Source organism: Zalophus californianus, chromosome 11 (assembly GCF_009762305.2).
Source record: "Zalophus californianus isolate mZalCal1 chromosome 11, mZalCal1.pri.v2, whole genome shotgun sequence".
Taxonomy (NCBI): domain Eukaryota; kingdom Metazoa; phylum Chordata; class Mammalia; order Carnivora; family Otariidae; genus Zalophus; species Zalophus californianus.
The window spans coordinates 72983687-73010015 of NC_045605.1; the positions used below are offsets into that span (position 1 = coordinate 72983687).

The window sequence follows — 26329 nt, forward strand, 5'->3', positions numbered from 1 at the left end:
GTAACTGTCGCCGAGCTTCGCACCTCAACTGCCGTTGTTGGTTTCCTTTTGGTGTAACTTTTTTTTTTTTTTAATCTTCCTTAAAGGCAGTGTGTTGCGTGTTCCGGCTGTGTGTACTAAATTGCGCCAAGCAAAGCATTTGTGAGTGTCTAGTACTGGGGTGAAAATGATGGCTTGAGGGCAGGGAGAAATAAAAAAGCTTATTGGTGCCCCAACCCCTAGGTAGACTGGTTCTACTCTACCTCTCCACACCCCTTTTTTTGCTTTCCCACCACACTTGGCTCCAACATTCTGCAGACTCAGTAGGTAAGCCCTTAGATGTTCAGTGTGGTTAGTACATTGATACCTATGAGAGTGATCAATTTAGGGAATTTGATTCCACTAAAATTTCATTATCCCTATCAGGTTCTCAAAATGTCAACTATCAAGGAGAAGCTTATTGAGAATCTAATTGAGGAAGATAAAATCTCCCAGAGTAAGATCACCATTGTTGGAACTGGTGCTGTAGGCATGGCTTGTGCTATTTGTATCTTGCTGAAGGTAAGTAAGAAGCCTATCCTGTGGCTGAAAATCAAGTAAGAACTTTTAGGTCTTGTAGATGTTGATGAGTTCAGGGTTGTAGGGCTAATCTTCTGATAGCAAATATGTGTTCACTTAGATATCTGATTTTGACATAATTTAACAAATGTTTATTTGGAGTTTACCATGTGTCCGGCATTGCTAGACTATTTGAACTGATTCATAGGAGACACATTGATTGCATTGTTTTGTTACTATTCTGTTTAAACGATCCCATACCTTGCCTTCCTGGAAAAGTAATAGGTGAAAGTCATACTTCCCAGAAACTTATACTTAAAAAGAATTTTTTAGGGGCACCTGGCTGGTTCAGTCAGAGGAGTGTGGGACTTTTGATCTCAAGGTTGTGAGTTCAAGTCCCACATGGGTATAGAGATTACTTAAAAATAAAAAACCTTAAATTTTTTTTGTTAAAGTATTACATGCTCATTATAAAAGTACCAAATTTGATAAAATAATGGAAATCCTTTAATTTTCTTTTCTGTTTGTACAGCATCTTTTCATGTGCCTGTTGACAATTTGTATATCTTCTTTGGAGAATTGTCTGTTCAAATCCTTTGCATATATATATTATATATATGTATATATTTAGAGAGAGCACATATGTGGGGGAGGAGAGGGGAGAGGGAGAGAGAGAAATTTTTTAATTTTAATTAATTAATTTAATTTAATTTTATTTTTTTAAAAGATTTTATTTATTTATTTGAGAGGGAGAGAATGAGAGACAGAGAGCACAAGAGGGAAGAGGGTCAGAGGGAGAAGCAGACTCCCTGCTGAGCAGGGAGCCCGATGTGGGACTCGATCCTGGGACTCCAGGATCATGACCTGAGCCGAAGGCAGTCGCTTAACCAACTGAGCCACCCAGGCGCCCTAATTAATTAATTTTAAAAGACTTTATTTGCGAAAGAGAGAACACGAGAGATAGAGAGCAAGCATGAGTGGGGAGGCGAGGGGCAGAGAGAAAGGAAGAAGCAGATTCCCCGCTGAGCAGGGAGCCCGATGTGGGGCTCAATCTCAGGGCCCTGGGATCATGACCTGAACTGAAGGCAGAGGCTTAACCGACTGAGCCACCCAGGCGCCCCTTTATTTATTTATTTTTTAAGATTTGTTTATTTATTTTAGAGAGGGAGAGCATGCAAGCAGGGGAGGGGCAGAGGGAGAGGGAGAGAAATCTTCAAGCCGAATCCCTGCTGAGCGTGAAGCCTGTCATCAATCCCAGGACCCTGAGATCATGCCAGAGGTGAAATCAAGAGTCTGCCACATTTAACCAACTGAGCTACCCAAGCGCCCCAAGGATCTATTTTTTTTTTAAGATTTTATTTACTTTTAGATAGAGGGAGAGTGAAGGGGGGTGGTGGAGGTGGGGAGGAGCAGAGAGAGAGGGAGAGAGAGAATCTCAAGCCGACTCCTCACTGAGTGCAGAGCCCAATGCAGGGCTTGACCCCAGGACCTTGAGATCATGACCTGAGCTGAAATCAAGAGTCCAGCACTTAAGCGACTGAACCACCCAGACACCACTCCTTTGCCTGTTTTTATTTTTTTTTTTAATTTTTTAAAAGATTTTATTTATTTATTCATTCGACAGATAGAGAGACAGCACAAGCAGGCAGAGTGGCAGGCAGAGGGAGAGGGAGAAGCAGGCTCTCCGCTGAGCAGGGAGCCAGACGTGGGGCTCGATCACAGGACCCTGGGATCATGACCTGAGCCGAAGGCAGCCGCTTAACCAACTGAGCCACCCAGGCGCCCCTCCTTTGCCTGTTTTTTAAATTGGGTTATTTGTTGTTGACTTGTAGGAGTTCTTTTTATATTCTAGATATTAATCTCTTACCAAATTTGTGATTTTCAAGTATTTTCTCCCACTCCGTGGTTTTCTTTTCACTCTGCTGTTTCTTTTCATTGTGTTCATTGATGCACAGACATTTTTATTTTTTTTAAGATTTTATTTATTTGAGAGAGAGAAAGAATGAGAGAGAGAGAGCACGAGAGGGGAGAGGGTCAGAGGGAGAAGCAGACTCCCTGCTAAGCAGGGAGCTCAATGTGAGACTCGATCCTGGGACTCCAGGATCATGACCTGAGCAGAAGGCGGTTGCTTAACCAACTGAGCCACCCAGGTGCCCCAGACATTTTTAATTTTAATGTAATTCAATTTATTTATTTATTTTTTAAGAGAGAGAGCAAGTGAATGGGAGGGAGGTGGGAGGGGCAGAGGGAGAGAAAAAAAAATTTTTTAAAGATTTTATTTGTTTATTTGACAGAGAGATAGCGAGAGCAGGAACACAAGCAGGGGGAGTGGGAGAGGGAGAAGCAGGCTTCCTGCTGAACAGGGAGCCCGATGCGGGACTTGATCCCAGGACCCTGTGATCATGACCTGAGCCAAAGGCAGACGCTTAACGACTGAGCCACCCAGGCACCCAGAGAGAGGAAATTTTAAGCAGGCTTCATGCCCAGCACAGACCCTGACATGGGGCTCAGTCTCATGACCCTGAGATCATGACCTGAACTGAAATCAAGAGTCAGATGCGTAACCAGCTGAGCCACCCAGGCACTGCTCAATTTATCTATTTTTATTTTTGTTGTATGTGTTTTGGTGTCATATCCAAAAATCATTGCCAAGTCCAATGTCATGAATCTTTTCCCTTATATTTTCTCCTAAGAATTTTATATAGTTTTAGGTCTTACATTTAGGTCTTTGATCCATTTTTAATTATGTATATGGTGTAAGGTATAGGTCCAACTTCGTTCTTTTGCTTGTAAATATCCACTTATTCCAGTATGATTTATTGAAAAGACTCTCTTTTCCCCCATTGAATGGCCTTGGCACTCCTGTTAAAAATCGTTTGACCATATATGTGAGAGTTTATTTCTGGGTTCTCTATTCCATTGGTCTATATGTCTTTATGCCAGTACCATGCTATTTTGATGTAGCTTTATAATAAGTTTTGAATTCAGGAAGCATGAGACCTCCAAATTTATTCTTTTCCAAGATTGCTTTGTCCATTTGGAGTCCTTTAAGATTCTTCAGAATGGATTTTGTTCTATTTCTTTAAAAAATGTCATTGTGATTTCATAGGGGTCTGCATTAAATCTGTAGATGGTTTTGGGTATGTTGACATCTTAACAATATTAGGTATTCCGATCCATGACCATGTCTTTCCACTTATTTGTATCTTCTTTAATTTGTTTCAGCAACGTTTGTAGTTTTCAATGTACAAGCCTTTTGCTTCTTGGGGCACCTGGGTGGCTCAGTCGGTTAGGTATCTGCTTTTGGCTCAGGTCATGATCTCAGGGTCCTGGGATTAAGCCCCACATCAGGCTCCCTGCTCACTGGGGAGTCTGCTTCTTCCTCTCCCTTTGCCCTTCCCCCTGCCTGTGCTCTCTCTCACTATCTCTCTCTCAAATAAAATCTAAAACAAAAAACAAATAAACAAAAAACCCAAGCCTTTTGTTTCTTAAAATGTTTTAAAATATTATTTAATCTTTATAACAACCTTGGGAGATAGGTACAGTTATCGTCCCCATTTAAAATGAGAATACTGAAGCATAGATATTAAGTAACTTGCCCATGGTCAAGTGGCTAGTATAGGTGAAGGGGTTCAAATTCAAACCTTGGCAATCTGGACATAGATCCTGTTGTGTTCTGAAAAGCTTTATTATATTATTTAGATTTTTTTTTAAACTGGCAGAGGAAGGTGAGAAGAAGCAAAGCCAATTAAATTCCAGAACCCCAAGAAAGGCTCAGGAATTAGAAGTACCAACTGCCTCACAAAATGGTGGTAAGGGATGGGACAAACACAGGAAAATTGGTTCAAAGTTTATATGATCAGAAGGAAAAACACCAGATTCTCTTCTGCACCTTACTCAACCAAGAAACCACCTCTCACATCTCAGCAGGCAAGGGGAAGGAGTATATTCTTTGGAGAAATTGAATCAGGCAGGTCCTGCACTCAAGACATTAAGGACAGTAAAGACAGGCATCTTATTGAAAGCAGTAGGATTAGTTGAAGGTATACAGGTTGGACAGTGAAGCAGGAACCCTTTGACTTCCACTGGGCTGCTAGAAAGCAGATTGTCAAAGATGGAATATAGAAAAGAAATGAAATTAGAGGACCAGTCAGGAGGTCCCATTACTCATTGACATTTCAGTAAGAAAAAGAAAGGGGGGCGCCTGGGTGGCTCAGTTGGTTAAGCGACTGCCTTCGGCTCAGGTCATGATCCTGGAGTCCCAGGATCGAGTCCCACATTGGGCTCCCTGCTCAGCGGGAAGTCTGCTTCTCCCTCTGACCCTCTTCCCTCTTGTGCTCTCTATCTCTCATTCTCTCTCTCTCAAACAAATAAATAAAATCTTAAAAAAAAAGAAAGGGAAGAAAATTATTCAAGAGATAAAAGAAAAAGTCTAAAACTGAAGGACGTGAGTTTGCAGATATAAAGAATTTATTGGGGAAAAAAAAAGAATTTATTGAAGGGGGCACCTGGCTGGCTCAGTCAGTGGAGTATGTGACTCTTGATCTTGGGGTTGTGAGTTTGAACCCCACAATGGGTGTGGAGATTACTTAAAAATAAAAATTTAAAGTGCTCAGCATGATGAATCAAAAAAAGCTTCCTCCAAGGCATATTATAATGAAATTTCAGAACTCCAGTTGTGAGAGAAGGTCAGTTGTTGGAGCCCATTTATTTCCTACTAGAATCCTTAGTAAATACTAAGTAAATACCTAGTAATTTAACTGGTAAATACCCCGTTCCCATAGATGTGCATTGTGGGATAAATGGAAAGTGATGAAGGATATTAAAATATGCATATTTATATAGTTTATTAACTTCAAGGAACATATAGGCTCTAATAAGTACTATAACACCTGCATATATCATTGAAAGGTGGACTTTAAAGCATAGCAGTATGTCCTACTTCCTTCTGCTGTACAGAATATAGTGGTCCCAGCAGTTTTCCTTAGATTAATTTTAATTCTCTTTTCTCTTAACTTTACTCTTCTCTTACCTTACTTTGGTTATTCTAGAACTCCCTGGAGAAGAGATCCTGGAATGATCATAACTATTTTTTTTAAGATTTTTTATTTATTTATTTGACAGTGAGAGACACAGCGAGAGAGGGAACACAAGCAGGGGGAGTGGGAGAGGGAGAAGCAGGCTTCCTGCCAAGCAGGGAGCCCGATGTGGGGCTCAATCCCAGGACGCCAGGATCATGACCTGAGCCGAAGGCAGATGCTTAACGACTGAGCCACCCAGGCACCCCTTCTTTTTTTTTTTTTAAAGATTTATTTATTTATTTATTTATTTATTTATTTATTTATTTATTTGAGAGACAGAGAAAGTGGGGTGGAGGGCAGAAGGAGAGGGAGAGAGAGTCTTAAGCAGACTCCATGCTGAACATGGAGCCCAATGCGGGGCACGATCCCATGACCCTGAGATCACGACCTGGGCCAAAACCAAGAGTCAGATGCTTAACTGACTGTGCCAACTAAGCACCTCGCTCATAACTATTCTTAAAAGTTTCTGGCAGGTTAAATAAACCTAGGCTCTCTATTTGGAATTCTTTTTGAGAAATGACTCCTAGATATAGTTAATTCTTAGAAAACAAAAACTTCTGGGATTATATGAATTCTGTCTTTGGCAGTCAAGACAAACAGAGCTGGGGGATGCGTGGGTGGCTCAGGCCATTGAGCATCTGCCTTTGGCTTGGGTCATGATCCCGGGGTCCAGGGATCGAGTCCCACATCGGACTCTCTGCTCAGCATGGAGCCGCTTCTCTCTCTCCCTCAGCCTGCCATCCACCCTGCTTGTGCTCTCTCTCTTTGTCAAATAAATAAAATTAAAAAAAAAACAACAAACAGAGCTGGGAAGATTCCCTTGAAAAGAGAATTGTCTGGTAACTTGTTAAGAAGAGATATAATCCGGGACGCCTGGGTGGCTCAGTCGGTTAAGCATCTACCTGCAGCTCAGGTCATGATCCCAGGGTCCTGGGATCGAGTCGACATCGGGCTCTCTGCTCTGCGGGGAGCCTGCTTCTCCCTCTGCCTCTGTCTCTCATGAATAAATAAATAAAATCTTTAACAAAAAAAGAAGAGACATAATTCAAGTTGGAAATATAATTTAAAAAGCAGGCTGTGTTGGCTATTATTGTCATTCAGCTTCAAATCCAACTTTCTGTATTCTGTGGTGCTGGTGCTCGATCTCTGCATAATCTTTTTCTCCTTTATCAGTTGGCATCTTGTTAGGTTCTGCCAATAGGGAGCACTAGAGGGAAGTTGGAATGCAGGAGTGGAGAAATGACCTCCTTTCTGTTTGCTTGTTTTGGTCACTTTCGTCTCAGCTGCAGCCCTTTGCTTCAGTGGTAGCTGTTGGTTCTAGCTTCCAGTTTCTTTTGGAGCCCCCAGCCTCATTTTGCCCCTTCAGTGGTATCAGTAGCAGCCAGGTTTTGCTTCTTACAGAGGTCTCAGCCTGGCTCCATAAGCACCTCTTTTAGTCTCTCTCTTTGTTCCCTCAGTCTTAGGGGTAGTGGCTTCAAACTGTGATTTCTATATCTGGGTTACCTCAAATGTTCCCTTTTTGTCCTTTCAGGCCTCCAACAGCTGTCTAACCAGTTCCCTATATTAAATACCTTCTGTTGAAATGCTTAGAGTGGTTTCTGTTCTCCTGGTCAGACCCAGAGAGATACATAGACTAATATAAAAATGGATCCATAAACATGATCTGGTTTTCTTATCAGTTAGCTTAGAAGTGATATGTGATCCTTCTGGGTGAAACTCCTTATCTTCCTCATATTCCTGATATATAACACATAATTTAGTACATTTTAGAATCTACAGTTTTCCAGAAAGGTCAGATGGTATCTGATCTGAGAAAAAATGGTAGCAAGTAAGGACTTTGATCCCTTTCCCTTACTTCTCATCTTTAGAATCTGGCCACTGGAATCTGAGGGAAAACACTCCTATATAGTTCTGTATTCTGTTTCATTTGGTAAACTCAATTCAAATTAGAGTAAGCAAAAAAGAGACTATACAGATTTTCCTGCATTTATGATGATGTTACATCCCAATAAACTCATCATAAGTTGAAAATATCCTAAGTTGAAAATGTATTTAAGATGTAATTATTAATGTATTTAATAATAAATGTATTTAATCATAGCTTAGCCTAGCCTACCTTAAACATGTTCAGAACTACATTAGCTTACAGTTGGGCAAAACCATGAAACACAAAGCCTATTTTATAATCAAGTGTTGAATATCTCATTAAATTTATTGAATATGGTACTGAAGGTAAAAAACAAAATGGTTGTTAAGTGTATCTGTTGTTTACCCTCATGATTGTGTGGCTGACTGGGAGCTATGGTCTGGTTATATGCCCATCTACCCCTAGGTTGGAGATCCAATGTTAAATGTACTGTGCCTGAAATGGGTTCTCACAGCAGGCCACCTTTCTATTTTGGCCACAAGGATGCATACCAAAAACAACTTCAGCCAATTCAGAAATTAGGCATAAAGGTTAAATGTAATAAAATCCATTGAAAGAACTTAGTAGCTTTTCATCATTTTTAAATTAGTATCTGAAGTGGAAAAAAAGCCACTTCTAAAAAATCGAATAATTATATGAAGGCAAAGCAATTAGTAATTTTTGCTACATTCTGTTGCTTACCTTGACTTCTGGTCACTCTAGGCACATTCACCAACTATCACTTTTATATTATTTTTCTATTAAAATATAACTATACTTTGATTATAAAGTGAATTTTTCTTATTTTTCTAAAACTGAAATAGGAACATTCTTCAGAACATGTTATTCAAAACTTTCATGTATTTTAGGATTTGGCAGATGAACTCGCCCTCATTGATGTTGCAGTGGACAAACTGAAGGGAGAAATGATGGATCTTCAGCATGGCAGTCTTTTCTTTAATACTTCAAAGATTACCTCTGGAAAAGGTTAATTTTAATTAATTAATTATTTTAAAAATATTTTATTTATTTAACAGAGAGAGACACAGTGAGAGAGGGAGCACAGGCAGGGGGAGTGGGAGAGGGAGAAGCAGGCCTCCCGCTGAACAGGGAGCCCGACGTGGGGCTTGATCCCAGGACCCTGGGATCATGACCCGAGCTGAAGGCAGACACCTAACAACCGAGCCACCCAGGTGTCCCTAGGTTAATTTTAAAGAGTTCTTTTCAGAGCTTTAAAAAAGAGTAATGAATTTTACCAAACTGGTATTCATAAATATAAAATTAAAAATAGCACCACTCTCATTAGGACATACAGTTTAAAAGGTTAATTTTTATTTTTTTAATCATTTTTAAAAAAGATTTTATTTATTTGAGAGAGAGAGAGCACAAGCAGGGGGACTATAGGGGCGCCTGGGTGGCTCAGTCGGTTAAGCTTCTGATTTCGGTTCAGGTCATGATCTCAGAGTCCTGGGATTGAGTCCCACGTTGGGCTCCTCACTCAGTGGGGAGTCTGCTTCTCCCTCTTCCTCTGTCCCTCCCCCTACTCATGCTCTCTTTGTCTCTCTCTCAAATAAATAAATAAAATCTTAAAAAAAGAAATAATCATTAAAAAATTAATTATGAAATGCTTGACATAGAAAAAGAGTTTAAGTATAATAAACATCAATGTATCCAACACCCAGCAAAAAAAAAAAAATAAAACGTATTACTAATTTAGTTGATATGTTCTGTGTTACATCTATTCATGTCTCAATCCTGAATATACTGGTTATCTTTACTATGCATTTCTTTTACACTTGTATTTTAGTGACTTACGTCATATTATATAACTAATAGATATAATTGGCATAAATACATTTGGATATAAACATGACTAATTCTTGATATGCAACAACCAGTGAGCAGAAGTACATAGACCTCCCATATGAAAGTCTACTAATTGAGAGTATTCAGTTGCCTTAGATATCATTATGTTTTATATCAGTTAATTTACTGAATCAATTCAGAGGAGTCAGGTTAAAAGAGCTTCTACTGTATTAAAATACTTTTAAAAATCATTCAGCCTTTACTTTCTAGTAATGTGGCAGAATAGATACCTGGACCAATCTTTTTGCTGTAAATAACAAAACTCCTGCATAAAATACGAAAGGAAGAAGTTATCAATCCTTAAAGAATTGATATGCTCTTAATATAGACATTTTCAGAATAGGCATTGAATGTAGTCAGGAAATTAGTTAAGCAGAGTGTTGTAGCTAGTTTTCATTAGCTAGTATTAGTCAAACTTAGTGAACTTCAGTTTTGGTTTCCACTGCCTCACAGGATTTAGGAGACTGGAGACAGCTTAATTTGGGGAGTTCTATAGGAGTTAACTCCATAAAGCTGGAACCCCAGTGGACTATACCAGGGGTTAGTAAACTCTTTTTTGTAAAGGGTCAGATGGTAAATATTTTAGGCTTTGTGGGCTATATGGTCTCTGTCAAAACTACTCAACTCTGTTGTAATTCTAAAGCAGTGATCAACAATATGTAAATGGGTGTGGCTATGTTCCAATGAGATTTTATTTACTAAAACAGGTGATGAGCCGGATGTGGCTTACTGGCCCTCACTTGCCAATTCCTTAATATAAAGATGACCTAGAAGCAATTTGTTTCTCCCTACGTCTGGGGACTGACAATAAAATCAAGTGTCTCAGCTGCTTGAGTAAAGGAGGGAAATGGTGGCCAAGAATCTGTAGCCACAAGCTGGCCCTTATATGAATTCCAAAAAAATCTCAAGCAGTCTTAAGACTTTAGATAGTTTTGGGGCACCTGGGTGGTTTAGTTGGTTAAGTGTCTGACTCTTGGTTTCTGCTCAGTTCAGGATCTCATGGGTCAGTGGATCAAGCCTCACGTCAGGCTCCACATTCAGTGGGGAGTCTGCTTGAAGGTTCTCTCCCTCTGCCCCTCCCCCCACTTTCTCTCTCTCTTTCAAATAAATAAATACATCTTTTTAAAAAAAGACTTAAGATAGTCTCTGGAAGAAACCCACTTTATTTTAGTCCTCAAAGAAATTCCACAAATACAATTCCAAAAAAATGAACATCTCATAGTAGGAATAATTAAATCTACCAAGAAAATGCATAAGCAAGAACCAGCAGAGATAACAGAAAAGGCCACCATAGACTTCAGTTGTTGAAATTATGAAACACAGTTAGAAATTAACTATAATTATTCCACTTAAAGAAATAAAGGACAAACTTGAAAATATCAGTATGAGACAAGAAATTATTTTTAAAAAAACATATTTTTAAAATAGCCAAATATAGGCGTGCCTGGGTGGCTCGGTCATTTAAGTATCCAACCCTTGATTTCAGCTCAGGTCATGATCTCAGGGTCGTGGGATTGAGCCCAGTGTTCGGCTCTGTGCTCAGTGCAGAATCTGCTTGCGATTCTCTCCCTCTGCCTCTCCCCCCAACTCTCTCCCTCCCCCTCTCTCAAATAAATAAATAAATAAATAAATAAAATCTTAAAAAAAGAAAAGTAAAATAGCCAAATATAACTTCTAAATATGAAATAGAGTGAAAAAAACCCTCAATTAATGGATGTAATAATAGAGCAGACACCTTGAAGAGAGAAATGATGAATCTAAGGCAATTACAAAGAAGGTAGGAAGATGTAGAAAATAGGCTAAGAATCATAGAGGATAAAGTGATAAAATGTCATGTACATCTAATTAGAAAAGTGAATGGGGAAGAGGAAATATTTGAAGATTTATAATTGAGCATTTTTGAAAACTAATGAAAAATAACCCACACACTCAAGCCAAATAATCTCAAGGATAAATACAAAATCCCTATCTAGACACATTCTTGTGAAATCAGAGAACACTAAAGGCAAAGAGAAGAAAAAGTTGTCACTAGACAAATTATAGAAAAAGGAAAGAGTAACTGACTTATTATTAACAACACCCTGAAACCAGAATACAATGAAATGTTATCTTTAATGTGCTGAGAGAGAGTAAATGTCAATCCAGAATCTCTATCCAGCAAAAATATCTTTCAAGAATAAGGTTATAATACAAATATTTTCAGACAGACTAAGTTACCATCAGGCCCTCACTAATAAAAATGCAAAGCCAAAATATGGAAAGAGCCCAAATGTCCATTGATAGATGAATGGATAAAGAAGATGTGATATATATATCCTATATCATATATATATATATGAATATTACTCAGGCATCAAAAAGAATGAAATTTTGTCATTTGCAATGATGTAGATGGAACTAGAGGGTATTATGCTAAGCAAAATAAGTCAGTCAGAGAAAAACAAATACCGTATGATTTTACTCATATGTGGGATTTAAGAAACAAAACAGATGAACATAGGGGAAAGGAAGGAAAAATAAAATCAGATGAAAACAGGGAGGCAAACTATAAGAGACTTGTAACTGTGGAAAACAAACTGAGGATTCCTGGAGGGGAGGTGGGTGGGGGGATGGGGTAATTGGGTGATGGGCATAAAAGAGGGCACTTGAAGTAATGAGCACTGGGTGTTGTATGCAACTGATGAGTCATTGGATTCTACCTCTGAAACTAATAACACAGTATATGTTAATTAAATTGAGCTTAAATAAAAATTTTTTAAAAATTAAAAATTAAGAGGTGCCTAGTGGCTCAGTGGGTTAAGCATCTGTCTTCAGCTCAGGTCATGATCCCAGGGTCCTGGGATTGAGTCTCACAGTGGGCTCCCTGCTCAGCGGGGAGCCTGCTTCTCCCTCTCCCTCTGCCTGCCTCTCTGCCTACTTGTGCTCTCTCTCTCTCTGTCAAATAAATAATATCTTAAAAAAATTAAAAATTAAAAAAAATTAAAATGCAAAAATACATAAGGCAAAAGAAAAGTGATCTTAGATACAAGGTCTGAGATGCAAAAAAAAAACATATGAAGAGCACAGAAAATGGTAAAAATGAGGACAAATCTAAATAAATATAAATTGTATGAGACTAATGTCTTGTGGGATTAAAAAATTTAAAAATATAGCATATAAATCTGGGTGTGAAATGTGGTAGTGGGGAATGAAAGTGTTCTAAGTTCCTCAGTCATTAGGAAAGATGCAAAGGTGATTATCTTTGGACTTTGATAACTTAAATATGCATATTGTAACTTCTATAACAACCTTTAAAAGAATAGAAACAGTGTAACCACTAAATTAGCAAAGGGGAAGAAGTAAAGTTAGAAAAACATACCTGGTGAATCAAAAAGAAGTTAAAGGAAAAAAACAAGAAAAGAGACAACATATAGAAATAACAGTTTAGTGAGTATGTTGGACATAAAGTTATTTTTTTAAAGATTTTATTTATTTATTTGAGAGAGAGAGAGAGCACAGGAGGGGGGAGTGGGAGAAGGAGAAGCAAACTCCCCGCTGAGTGGAGAGCCCGATATGGGACTCGATCCCGGGACTCCAGGATCATGACCTGAGCGAAAGGTGGCCGCTTAACCAACTGAGCCACCCAGGCACCCGACATAAAGTTATTAATAAAAAATTCATTGTCCTTATATATGTCAAAAACAAAAGAATTTAAAGCTATTATTTACATTATCAAAAATAGGAAGTATGTGGGAATAAATCTAAAAAGATATCTATAGAGCTTTTATTCAGAAAAGGATACAACCTCATTGAATAATATTAAATACATCTTGCATATACAGGTCTCATGTAAGTCTCTATTGTAAGATGTCCATTCTTCATGATTATAGATGATATGCAACCATAGTCAAAAGCTCAAAAAGTTCTTTGTTGTTATACACACTAAATTCATTCTAAAATTCATTTAGAAATTCAAAGGTCCAAAAATAGACATTTTTTATAAGATTATTAAAAACACTTATTTTGTTGCAATCTATCATCAATAATTCAGTAGAGGTTCCACAGATGCATCTGTGTGGTAAGAAGCCTGTTCCCTCCAACGGTTGAATGTCTGAGTGATGTCTCATCTCTTATCCCAGCTAGCGTGCGTGCCTTTCATGTTGTTCCTGCCTATTGATTGCTTCCAAATCCAAATAACCAAATAGTCCTTTATTCCCAAAGTAGGTTCAAAACAATTGGTTCAGGCAGGCAAACCTCTAAAATCCCTGGTAAATCATGAGAGGACTAAAGTCACAGTGGATGGCATATTGGCCATCCTTGAAGAGCTTCCGTGGCATCTGTTTGCTTGGCCTCTTTGCTCAGCTTCACCATGGTGATGGCCTGGGCTGCCCAGTCAACAAAATATTATTTTTTAAAAAATATTTTATTTGTTTATTTGAGAGAGAAAGCACGAGCAGGGGGAGGGGCAGAGGGAGAAGCAGCCTCCCTGCTGAACAAGGAGCTCCATGTGTGACTCGATCCCGGGACGTCGGGATCATGACCTGAGCCGAAAGCAGATGCTTAACCGACTAAGTCACCCAGGCGCTCCCTTAACAAGATACTCTTGAAAAAAAAAAAAAAAAAAGAACAAGGTGGTGAGAACTTGGCTTTACCAGATATCAAGACTTTATAAAGCTACACAAATTAAGTGCAGAGACAAACAAAGATTATTATATGACACTGATCATATTGTAGATCAATGGGAAATGTATGGACTTACAAAGTTTTTTTGTTATGGAAATGGTTATTTTTATGGAAAGGAGTAAAATTGAACCCTTATCTGATAACACACATACAAATTAATTCCAGGTTTGTTAAAGGTCAAAATGTGAAAGGTAAAACTTCAAATCTTCTGTTGAGAAGATAATATAGAATATCTTTATGACCTCAGGGTAGGGAAGAATTTCTTTTTTTAAAAGAAATTATTTATTTATTTGAGAGAGAGAGAGAGAATGAGCAGGGGAGGAGCACAGGGAGAGAGTCTTAAGCAGACTGCACGTTGCGCAGGGAGCCCAGCGTGGGGCTCAGTCCCATGATCCTTAGATCACCATCTGAGCTGAAACCAAGAGTCGGCCACTTAACTGACTGTGCCACCCAGGCATCTCAGATAGGGAAGAATTTTTCTTTTTCTTTCTCTTTTTTAGGGAAGAATTTCTTAAACACAAAGACACAAAAAGCACGAACAATAAAAGAAAGAATATAAAGCTAGAATTTGTGTTCATAAAAAAGACCCTGTAAAAGAGTGAAGAGAAAGCCATAAACTAAGAGAAGATATTTGCAACATGAATAATTGACAAAAGAATAGTGTTTAGAGTAAAAATACTTGCATAATAAATAAGCCCCTCCGCTCATGCTTTCTCTCTCTCTCTCAAATTAATAAATCTTTAAAAAATAAAAATAAGATAAATATATATAACCCAGTAGAAAAATGGGAAAAGGCTTGAACATTTCACAAAAGAAGAAACTCAAATGGCCTATAAATATATGAAAAGACAATCTCATTAGTAATCAAGGAAAGGAAAATAAAAGGCATATCAATATAACATTACACAGCCAGTAGATTGGTAAAATTGTGTAGGTAAAAGGGGAAAGGGGAAAGGATGTAGAACAATAGGTACACTCACGCATGACATGTAGGAATGTATGAGACTAAAACCACTTTTTTTTTTTAAGATTTTATTTATTTATGTGAGAGAGAGAGAGAGAGGGAGGGAACACAAGCAGGGGGAGTGGGAGAGGGAGAAGCAGGCTTCTGCCAAGCAGGGAGCCCAATACGGGGCTCGATCCCAGGACGCTGGGATCATGACCTGAGCCGAAGGCAGGCGCTTAACGACTGAGCCTCCCAGGCACCCCATAAAACCACTTTTTAAAAAAAAGTTTGTCAATAGGGCGCCTGGGCGGTTCACTATATTAAGCATCTGCCTTTGGGTCAGGTCATGATCCTGGGGTCCTCAGATCGAGCCCCACATCTGGCTCCTTGCTCAGTGCGGAGCCTGCTTCTCCCTCTGCCCCTCCCCCTGCTCTTTCTCTCTTTTTCTCTCACACACAAAAAAAAGTTTGTCAATTACCTGGTGAAGTTGAACATGAACATATCCCACAACCCAGAAATTGCATCCCTAGGTATATTCCCAAAAGAAATTTGTGCACATGTGCACTAGATACAGGTACAAGAATGTATAGTGATGTGATTGTAATAGCCCCAAACTAGAAACAATTCACTGAATACCAATACTAAGTTATATATATTATGCAGTGTGATATTATGCAACAGTGAAAGTGAATGAACTACAGAGACACAGTTAACATGGATAAATATCAGTTATATGATATTTAGCTAAAGTAATATGTACCTTATGATTCAAAAATAGGTGACACCGAATATGTTGCTTAAATATGCATAGAGGGTACAACTTTTTGTGTGTGTGATTTTAACAACTCTGAAGAATGGTTGGTAACCTCTGAGTATGAAAGATAGAGATGCAACCTATTAGAGGTACACAGGTTTCCAAGATATTGGTGATGTTCTACTAATTTGTGTGATTTTTATGGAGTCATTAACTTTAATATTTTTAAAATTGAACATATATTTCTTAAACATTCTATATGAATGATGTAATACACACTAGAGTGTTTTGAAAATACATTTAGTGAGTTCTAATGGTGAAGATCAATGGAACATTATTGATTATCCAAGATGTTTTTAATTGCCTCATATGTACAATAGTTAACACAGAGCCCAAGTGCTGGGAACACAGAAGGTGCTAAAAGTATTTGTCAAACAAAGGGAGGACTATGAAATCAGAACCTGATGGAACTTATGATCAAGTTAGGAATGTAAGTACAACATAAACATGGAAAGATAACACAAGGAACCATATATAAGGACTGTATGAGAATTATAGGCAGTAAATGCTGTAAAAATTCAGTCAAGAGTGGGGACACCTGGGTGGCTCAGTCGATTAAGCAGCTGCTTTGGCTCGGGTCATGATCCCAGGGTCCTGGGATCGAGTCCCACATCGGGCTCCTTGCTCAGCAGGGAGCTTGCTTCTCCCTCTTTCTCCCTCTGCTTGTGCTCTCTCTGTCAAATGAATAAAATCTTAAAAAAATTAAATAAATGAATTGGCTGCTTGAACACTTTAAAAAAATTCAGTCAAGAGTGGTATTTATGAATGATATGATTAGAAGATGCCTAGTGGGGAAATTGGTATTTGAAGAATACTTGGCTAATATAATAATAACAATAATTGCTGACATTTATTGAATATTTAATATATACTAGGCACTGTTCTGAGTAATTTTTGTCTATTAACTCACTGAATCATTTTCTTAAGAACCATATAAAAGAAAAACTATATTAGCTCAGTCTGGCAGATGAGGATCTAAGGGTCAGAGGAGCAGGCAAAATACTTGTCCAGGGTCACACAGCTAAGAAATGGCAGAGTCAGGGTATAGGCAGTTGGACCTTAAGAGTCTTTGCTCCAGACCATTATGGTTTGCTGTCTCTTGGAGGATTGAGTTATATTTAGAACAGAAAATAACAGGTGAGGAGATGATGGCATTAACAGAATCAGGGCACCTGGAAAATCTGACATAAAATTAAGACACAAAGCTAGTAAAATAATTTGGAGGCAGATTATGAAAAGACTTGATATTTTACTTTGGTAGACAGTTTAATTATATTTGTTGAACATCATAATATTTCAAATAATCTGAACTGTGGAGAGATGACTCTGAAGAAGTCACAAGGATTTTTGCCCATTCTCTAAAAGTTGAGGGGGTAGTAGGGAGAGATAGAGGGATGAAGAAACAGAGAGATTAAGAGATTACTTTGGACTTCTATGGTTAGATAAGACTTTAAGGAAGGTGAACATTAAGCAAGGTCTTTGAACAAGCATGAGTCGACTGTGTGCAGAGAGAAAAGAACTTCCTCCTATATAGGTCTTTTGATACAAAGGAGAGATAATTTTCTAGATAATGTGAAACATGTCAAAGAAATGCCATCTTTCTTTTTTTTTTTAAGATTTTATTTATTTATTTATTAGAGAGCAAGCGAGAGAGAAACAGCATGAGAGGGGAGAGGGTCAGAGGGAGAAGCAGGCTCCCCGCTGAACAGGGAGCCTGATGTGGGGCTGGATCCCAGGACTCCGGGATCACGACCTGAGCCGAAGGCAGTCACTTAACCAAATGAGCCACCCAGGCACCCAGAAATGCCTTCTTTCTAAGTTTATCTTTCTAGTTAAAATCTTTACCGAGGCAGGGAAAACATTAAAATGTTTATGGTTTATAAATTATCTCCTCTTTTGGATTAGAGAGATATGAAATGACCATAAATGGAGATACAATGTCTTTAAAATTAAGTGGATTTCCTTTTTTAAAAGAGCATGGGAGCACCTGGTTGGCTCAGTTTGAAGAGCATGCAACTCTTGACCTCAGGGTAGTGAGTTCAAGCCCCATGTTCGTGTAGAGATTGCAAAAATAAATAAATAAACAGAGAAGAGCATAAAATAAATTTTTTTAAAAATAGAGATGAGATATATAGGAAATCTTAGTTTAATTTTTAATTTTTGACATCCATATGGAAAATAACTTCCATGTATTTAATGCTTTTTTTAAAAGTCCAGTACAGGATAGTGAGCATCATATCATATTATCATTGGATTTAATAGGTAAAACAGTTTTATGACTGGTCATCAGATTTAGAAAGTAGTTTACCTTCTTGTGAGGATCAAGAACTTCTTTGTGATCTCAAATCTAGTCCCTTATAATAGTTAGAAGTAAATATACATGCTCATCCTTAGAATCTTGAAACAGACATAAATTCTCAGAGTTTTAAGCTTCATAAGGTGTTTCTAAGAAGCCAGAGAGAGCTGACTTGCATTGCCTCAGGTATTAATAAGAAATGAGAATGTGGGCTAAAAGGGATGGTACGATATGTTATTATTTGAAAAAAATGTGAAAACTGGTAAGTTATAGTAACAAGGCCTCCTTCAGCTTATGCAGTGTAACATTACTACATGGAAAGTCTGTTTATCTGCAAATGCCAGACATGAAGGTAAATGTGTACCTTATTTATTTATTTATGATAGATGAGTACTTTATTATTATTTTTTTAAAGATTTTATTCATTTATTTGACAGAGACATAGTGAGAGAGGGAACACAGCAGGGGGACTGATGGAGAAGCAGGCTCCCTCGGGAACCTGTGGGACTCGATCCCAGCACCCTGGGATCATGACCTGAGCCGAAGGCAGACACTTAATGACTGAGCCACCCAGGCATGCTGATAGATGAGTACTTTAATACCAAGGTCATACAATAGACTTTTAAAGAAGTAAAGCACAGTAATTATGGAATTCTTTTTTTTTAAGATTTTATTTATTTGACAGAGAGAGCACAAGCAGAGGGAGAGAGAGGGAGAAGCAGGCTCCCTGCTGAGCAAGGAGCCTGATGCGGGACTCGATCCCAGGACCCTGGGATCAAGACCCGGGCCGAAGGCAGCCGCTTAACCGACTGAGCCACCCAGTCCCTAATTATGGCATTCTTGATCCAAGTATTGCCTTCTGTTTCTTTTTAGATTACATAGTATCTGCAAACTCCAAATTAGTTATTGTCACAGCAGGTGCACGCCAACAGGAGGGAGAAAGTCGCCTTGCCCTGGTCCAACGTAATGTAAATATCATGAAATCAATCATTCCTACCATAGTCCAACATAGTCCTGACTGTAAGATGCTTATTGTTTCAAATCCAGGTAAGTCTTTATCCTCCCTTTAACTGAATAAAGATGATCTTTCCATACTATTTTTAAAAAACAATTTCATTGAGGTAATATTTGTGTACAATAAATTGCACACATTCAAAGTATATAAGAGAGATCTCCATTCCCCCTCCTTCCCTAGCTCCTGGCCACCACTCCTTTGTTTTTATGGGTTTGGCTATTTTAGAATCCACATATAAGTGACATCATAAAGTATTTGTCTTTCTCTGTCAGACTTACTTCACTTAACATAATGCCTTCAAGATCCATCCATGTTGTCACAAATGGCAGGATTTCCTTCTTTCTTGTAGCTGAATATTAAATTGTACATATATATATATATACACACACACAATGTATACATATATATAAACATCTTTTTTTTCTTGTGCTGTCTTTTTTTTATCTTCTTTTTTAAAAAAAGATTTTATTTATTTATTCATGAGAGAGAGAGAGAGAGAGAGAGGCAGAGGGAGGAGAGGCAGGCTCCCAAGGAGCAGGGAGCCAGATGCAGGACCCGATCCCAGGACTCTGGGATCCTGACCTGAGCCGAAGGCAGATGCTTAACCATCTGAGCCACCTAGGCGCCCTGCTGGGAGTTTTTTGATTACTGATTCAATTTCTTTGCTGGTTATCAGTCTATTCAAGTTTTCTATTTCTTCTTGTGGTTGTGGTAGTTTATGTTTCTAGGAATTTATCCATTTCTTCTAGGTTGTCCAATTTGTTGGCATATAGTTTTTCATAATATTCTGTTATAATCGTTTGTACTTCTTTTTTTTTTTAAAGATTTTATTTATTTATTTGACAGAGAGAGAGCAGGAGAGCACAAGCAGTGGGAGCAGCAGAGGGAGAGGGAGAAGCAGGCTCCCTGTTCAACAGGGAGCCCGATGCGGGGCTTGATCCCAGGACCGTGGGATCATGACCTGAGCCAGAAGGCAGTTGCTTAACCACCTGAGCCACCCAGGCGCCCCAACTGTTTGTATTTCTATGGTGTTCGTTGTTATTTCTCCTCTCTCCTTTCAAAGAACCAGTTCCTGGTTTCATTGATCTGTTCTATTTTTTAGTTTCTATTATCATTTATTTCTGCTCTAATCTTTATTATTTCCTTCCTTCTGCTGGCTTTATGCTTTGTTATTTTTTTTCTGGCTCCTTTAGGTGTAAGGTTAGATTGTTTATTTGAGATTTTCCTTGCTTCTTAAGGTAGGCATCTATTGCTATATAGTTCCTTCTTAGGACTGCTTTTACTACATCTCAAAGGTTTTGGACCTCTGTGTTTTCATTTTCATTTGTTTCCATGTATGTTTTAAATTTCTTCTTCGATTTCCAGGTTGACCCGTTCATTGTTTAGTAGCATGTTGTTTAACCTCCATGTATTTGTGGTCTTCCCAAATTTTTTCTTGTGATTGACTTCTAGTTTCACAGTGTTGTGGTTGGAAAAGGTGCGTGGTTTGACTTCAATCTTTTTGTATTTGTTGAAGCTTGTTTTGTGACCTGATATATGATCTATTCTGGTGAATGTTCCATGTGCACTTGAAAAGAATGTGTATTCTGATGTTTTAAGATGAAATATTCTGAATATATCTGTTAAGTTCAACAGATTCTTTCTTCTTGATCCATTCTGTTGTTGATGCATCGCAGTTTTCATTTCACTCATTATATTCTTCAACTCTAGAATTTGGTTCTTTTTTATGATTTCTATCTCTTCATTGAATTTCTCATTTTGTTTTTCTGATTTCACTGAACTATTTCTGTGTTTTCTTATAGCTCATTTAGCTTCCTTAAACCAGATATTTTGAATTCTTTGTTTGCTAAATCACAGATCTCCATGTCTTTGGGATTGATTACTGGAAGATTATTGAGAACCTTTGGTGGTGTCATGTTTCCCTGATATTTTTATGTTCCTTGAAGTCTTGTGTTACTGTCTTTGCATTTGAAGTAGCTATAACCTCCTCTAGTCTTTACCAACTTAGTTCAGGACAGAAATGTCTTCTGTCAGCCCTGCTAGGGATTCTGAGGCTTTCTAAGACCTATGTATATGCCTACTCCACACATCTTACACCCTGTTGTGGAACGATTCTTAAGCTTCTATGCCTCATTTTGACCCTCAATGCAGTAGGCCAAGTGCTGACAGCCTCTCTTTTGCTTTCTGAAGGATGTGGCTTAAGTTGAAGTTTGCAGTTTCTTTCTGACCCACAGTTTTGGTCTAGCTTTCTGCCTGTGCTCACTAGCTGTTTGTTAATGCTCATTCTTGCCATTGGAAGTACATAGAGGGAGCCTACCATAATAGGGTGTATATGGGGGTCTGTGTGTGGAATGCTGGGATTGCCTCTGGGTTAGTTGGGGGGATCCACTGGCAGGGCATCCCCAGTGGCTCATGGGCACACTTTCTGTTGGAGTCCACAACACATTTAGTAGGATCTATGTCCCATAATGCCCATTTGAGAGTCCTGTCTGCCACTGTCTTAGCTTCTTCTCATTCCCCAGTCATGGAGCTCAGGACTCAATACTTTGGATGGGGTGAGAAAGAAATGGGCTTCTTTGGTAGCAGTTTGCATAGCTAGTGAAGGTAGATGCTTACTCACAGACTCTGACTTTCCTTTGTGGGGGAAATCATGAGCTAAGAAGATCTCTTTTGGCACTGAGCTCTTCCACCTTGGGGAAGGAGTGATGCAAGTAAAGTCAGACTGTTCCTCTTACCCTCTTCAATGCATCCAAACTCATATTATTTTGCCCCAGTAGTGTGCTGGCAATTCTCTGCTGGAAACCTGGACTTCCAGAAAGGCTATCCTATCCATAGGTGGATTGTCTAAAGCATTGTTTTCCAGGGGCTCCTAGACTGTAGTAAAGTGGGGCTGGAATTGGCTCATGGGCCATTGCAGGGTCCACAGCTGGGACTGAGGCCTCTGTGCCGATTACATGCCTGACTCATGGGTGAGTGAGTGTCCTCTGGGTTCCTTGGTGTATAGTGCTGGATCCCACCGCTCCAGCAAAGGCACTTCTGTCCATGGGTGGATGCCAGATTGTTGGTTTTGAGGGGTGGGTGGTGAGAAGGTATGTCTTATTTGGCTGTGTTGCTGACATCATTCCACAGTGAGTATTGATAGATGTAATCACTCATGAAACCACCACTATAATCAAGATAAATACATTTCCATTACCTCTGAGTTTTCTTGTGCCTCTTTGCAGTCTGTCCCTTATTCTACCTCTGGCCCCATTTTCTGGAATCTCATATAATGGAATTATACATTCATTAGTGAATGTAATCTTTTTTGTCTGGCTTCTTTCACCTAGCATGATTATTTTTTTTTAAGATTTTATTTATTTATTCATGAGAGACAGACAGAGAGAGAGGCAGAGGGAGAAGCAGGCTCTCCAAAGGGCAGGGAACCCAATGCGGGACTCGATCCCAGGACCCTGGGATCATGACCTGAGCCGAAGGCAGATGCTTAACCATCTGAGCCACCCAGGCGCCCCTAGCATGATTATTTTGGGATTCATTCATGTTGCTTGGTATATCAGTGATCTGTTCTTTTTTTTAACTGCTGAAGAGTATTCTTTTAAATAATTTTAAATCCTCTTTATCTATTCATATCCATTTATCCATTGGTAGCTATTTAGGTTATTTCCAGTGTTTGGCTATTATGAATAAAGCTGCTGTAAACATTTGTGAATAAGTATTTTCATGGATGTATGTCATTATTTCTCTGGGTAAATACCTGGGTGGCTTATATGGTATGTATATGTTTAACTCTGTAGAACCTGCCAAACAATTTTTCAAAGTGATTGTTCATTTTACATTCCCATCAGCACTAGAAGAGAGTTCTATTTGCTCCACATCCTTGCAAACACTTGGTATTGTCAGTCTTTTCAGTTTTAGTCATTCTAATATCATTATGGTTTTAATTAACTGTATTCCCTTCATGATCAAAGATGTTGAGCATTTTTCATGTGTTCCTTGGCTCTTAGTACATTTTCTTTTGTGAATGGTCTATTCATATCTTTCATTAAGATTTAAAAATTAGATCCTTTGACCTTTAATTCTTTTGACCTATAGCTCAACCTTTAATTGTTGAATTATAAGAGTTCTTATATACACTGTATACAAGTCCCTTTGTCAGATATAAGTATTGCATAAGTTTCTCTCAGTCTGTTGCTTGCTTTTTTGTGTTCTTAATGATATTTTTCAAAGAGTAAAGTATATCATTTGGTGAAGTCCAGTTTATCAATTTCTTATTTATGTTTTATGCTTTTTTTACTTTTATTTATTATTATTTTTAGAAGATTTATTTTATTTTATTATTTTTTTAAAAAGATTTTATTTATTTATTTGACAGAGAGAGATAGCGAGAGAGGGAACACAAGCAGGGGGAGTGAGAGAGGGAGAAGCAGGCTTCCTGCCGAGCAGGGAGCCCGATGTGGGATTCAATCCCAGGACCCTGGGATCATGACCTGAGCTGAAGGCAGACACAACGACTGAGCCACCCAGGCGTCCCTAAAAGATTTATTTTATTTATTTGAGAGAGTGAGCTTGAGCTGGGGGAGGGGTACAGAGGGAGAGGATCTCAAGCAGACTCAGCTCTGAGTACAGAGCCCTACAAGGGGCTCGATCTCACAACCCTGAGATCCTGACCTGAGCCTAAATCAGGAGCCAGCCAACTGAGCCACCCAGGCACCCTTATGTTCTTTTGACTTTTAGCTAAGAAACCTTTAGCCCACCCTAAGTCTGAAGATTTTCTCCTTTATTATTTTCTATAAGTTTTATCATTTTATCTTATATATTTAGGACTTTAACTCATTTTATATTACTTTTAGTGTTTGATGTAAGGTATCATTCATTTTTTCAATAATGATATCCAGTTTTTCTAGCAACATTGTTAAAAATACTTTTTTTCTCCATTTGAATTACTTTGACAACTTTTTTGAAAATTATCATTTATGTGAGTCTATTTCTAGATTCCCTATTTTTTCATTTATCTCCATTTATATTCTTTTTTTGTCATTTTCCATATATATTCTTTTATTATTATCACACTATCTTGATTACACTAAATCTTCAAATCAGTTAATGTAAATTCTCTTTGTTCTTCTTTTTTTTCTCTGTTCTTCTTTTCTAAAATTACTTTGGGTATTATGTGTTGTTTTAATTTTCACATAAATTTTACAGTTAGCTCATCTATTTCTATAAAAACACATGCTGGGATGTTAATCGGGATTGTGTTAGATCTATAGATTAATTTGGAGATTGTATCTGAACACTATTGAGTCTTCCAGTCCATGAATATGGAATATCTCTCTATGTATGTATGTCTTCTTTATTCTCTTTTAGCAATGTTTTGTAGTTTCCAGGGTATAGGTCTTACACAAATTTTATTAAATTATCCCTAAGCATTTCATATTTTTGATGCTATTATAAAAAAAGTTGTCTTTTCATTTTCCCATTGATTATTGCTAGTATATAGAAATACTATTGTTTTTTGACTTTGTATCTTGAAAATGTTGCTAAGTTCACTTACTAATTCTAGTAATTTTACTCAAATTCTTAGGATATTCTGTGTATATTATCATGTCATCTGTAAACCCAGTTTTATTAATTTTAATTCTTTCTTTCCAATTTGAAGACCTTTTTATTTTCTTGCCTCATTTCACTGGTTAAAACCTCCAATACAATGGTGAATGTAAGTAATAATGAGATACAAATCAGCATAACTCTGGAGTCTTGCTTCCTTCCTCCTTTTGGTAGCTTAACAGAGAGCTCTATCAGCTGAACTGAGCCAGCTTGTGGAGAGACAGCAAGGCCTTACGCTGATATCAGCATTCCTGGCATGCAAAGTTCTTTCTGGGGCCCTTGGTGTGTAGATCTTGGTCCTAGAAATACATACTCCTTACCATTGTTGCTAGACCCAGATATTCTTAGATAAATTTCTTGTTACTTGAGAAAACTAAGTGTTCCTTTCCCCCTCCAAAGCTAACTTAAAGATATGTAACAGTATGGTGGTGGGACTTGTTCTTGCTCTTGGAGGAGTTTCTAGAGAACACCCAGCTTGCTAGCCAAAGGAGGCTCCTCTGCACTTGGCTATATTGTGTACAGAGGATCCCTGCCTAACCTATGCTGTGGAATAATGAAAGTTCAGTGTACACAGTGTGGTTCCTTATTTCTCTGCTTCTCAGATTTTCTCCAGTAAACACTATTTATATCTATATCCTCTGGTGTTAGTGGCATGTGTCACCCTTGCACAAGTATTGAGAGGGTATGTACTCAATTAATTCTTTTTCTTGTGGGGAAAACATTTAGTCTTTCATCATTGAGTATGATGTTTAATGTGAGTTTTTTATGAAGTTCCCTTCATTTCATAGTTGCAGAAAGTTGTTTTTTAATTTAATTTAATTTAATTTAAAGATTTTATTTATTTATTTGACGGAGAGAGACACAGCGAGAGAGGGAACACAAGCAGGGGGAGTGGGAGAGGGAGAAGCAGGCTTCCCATGGAGCAGGGAGCCCGATGCGGGGCTTGATCCCAGGACCCTGGGATCATGACTTGAGCTGGAGGCAGACGTTCAATGACTGAGCCACCCAGGCACCCCTGATTTTTTTTTTTAAAGATTTAATTAATTTATTTATTTAGAGAGATTCCACTTGAGCAGGGGGACAGGCAGAGGGAGAGAGAGAGAGAGAATGTTAAGTAGACTTGCTCAGCAGGAAGCCCAAATTGGGGCTCAATGTAGAGCTTGATCCCAGGACCCTAAGATCATGACCTGAGCTGAAATCTAGCGTGTGATGCTCAACTGGCTGAGCCACCCAGGCGCTCCAGAAAGTTTTTTTTTTTTTAAATCATTAACGAATGTTGAATTTTGTCATTCACATCTGCATATGGCCCTGATCATGCGTGTGACCTTATTCTGGTAGGAGAGGCTGATAGATTAGATGAGGCTGTGGTGAGGGAGAGGCGAAATCTAAGTGTGCTGAAGAAGGTAGAATTGATTTACTGCTTATTTAATACAGAGGTACATTATCTCAAAAGAGGGGTTTTTTTTTGTTTTAAAATTCTTATCATGAATAATTTAACCTTTTTAACACCTATGTGAGAGATAAGCCTTATTTGTTTGTTAACTTGCTTCACTTTGAACTCTGTAATGAATCTGTATTTGATTTTAAGACAGTTTATCTAGG

At 38.3% G+C, this 26329-nt stretch overlaps 1 protein-coding gene across 4 annotated transcripts in view; it reads left to right on the forward strand.

Moving 5' to 3' along the window:
* The window catches only part of LDHC (lactate dehydrogenase C), a 46811-nt gene continuing 20482 nt past the window's right edge, over positions 1 to 26329 (forward strand). Inside the window, exons 1-4 of one of the 4 annotated variants that reach the window (XM_027579359.1) lie at positions 1 to 141; positions 406 to 540; positions 8394 to 8511; positions 18982 to 19155. In XM_027579359.1, the coding sequence (XP_027435160.1) occupies positions 415 to 540; positions 8394 to 8511; positions 18982 to 19155 (418 nt within the window). In that variant the 5' untranslated portion in view covers positions 1 to 141; positions 406 to 414. The other 3 variants (XM_027579361.1, XM_027579360.1, XM_027579363.1) reach the window with 3 other exon arrangements.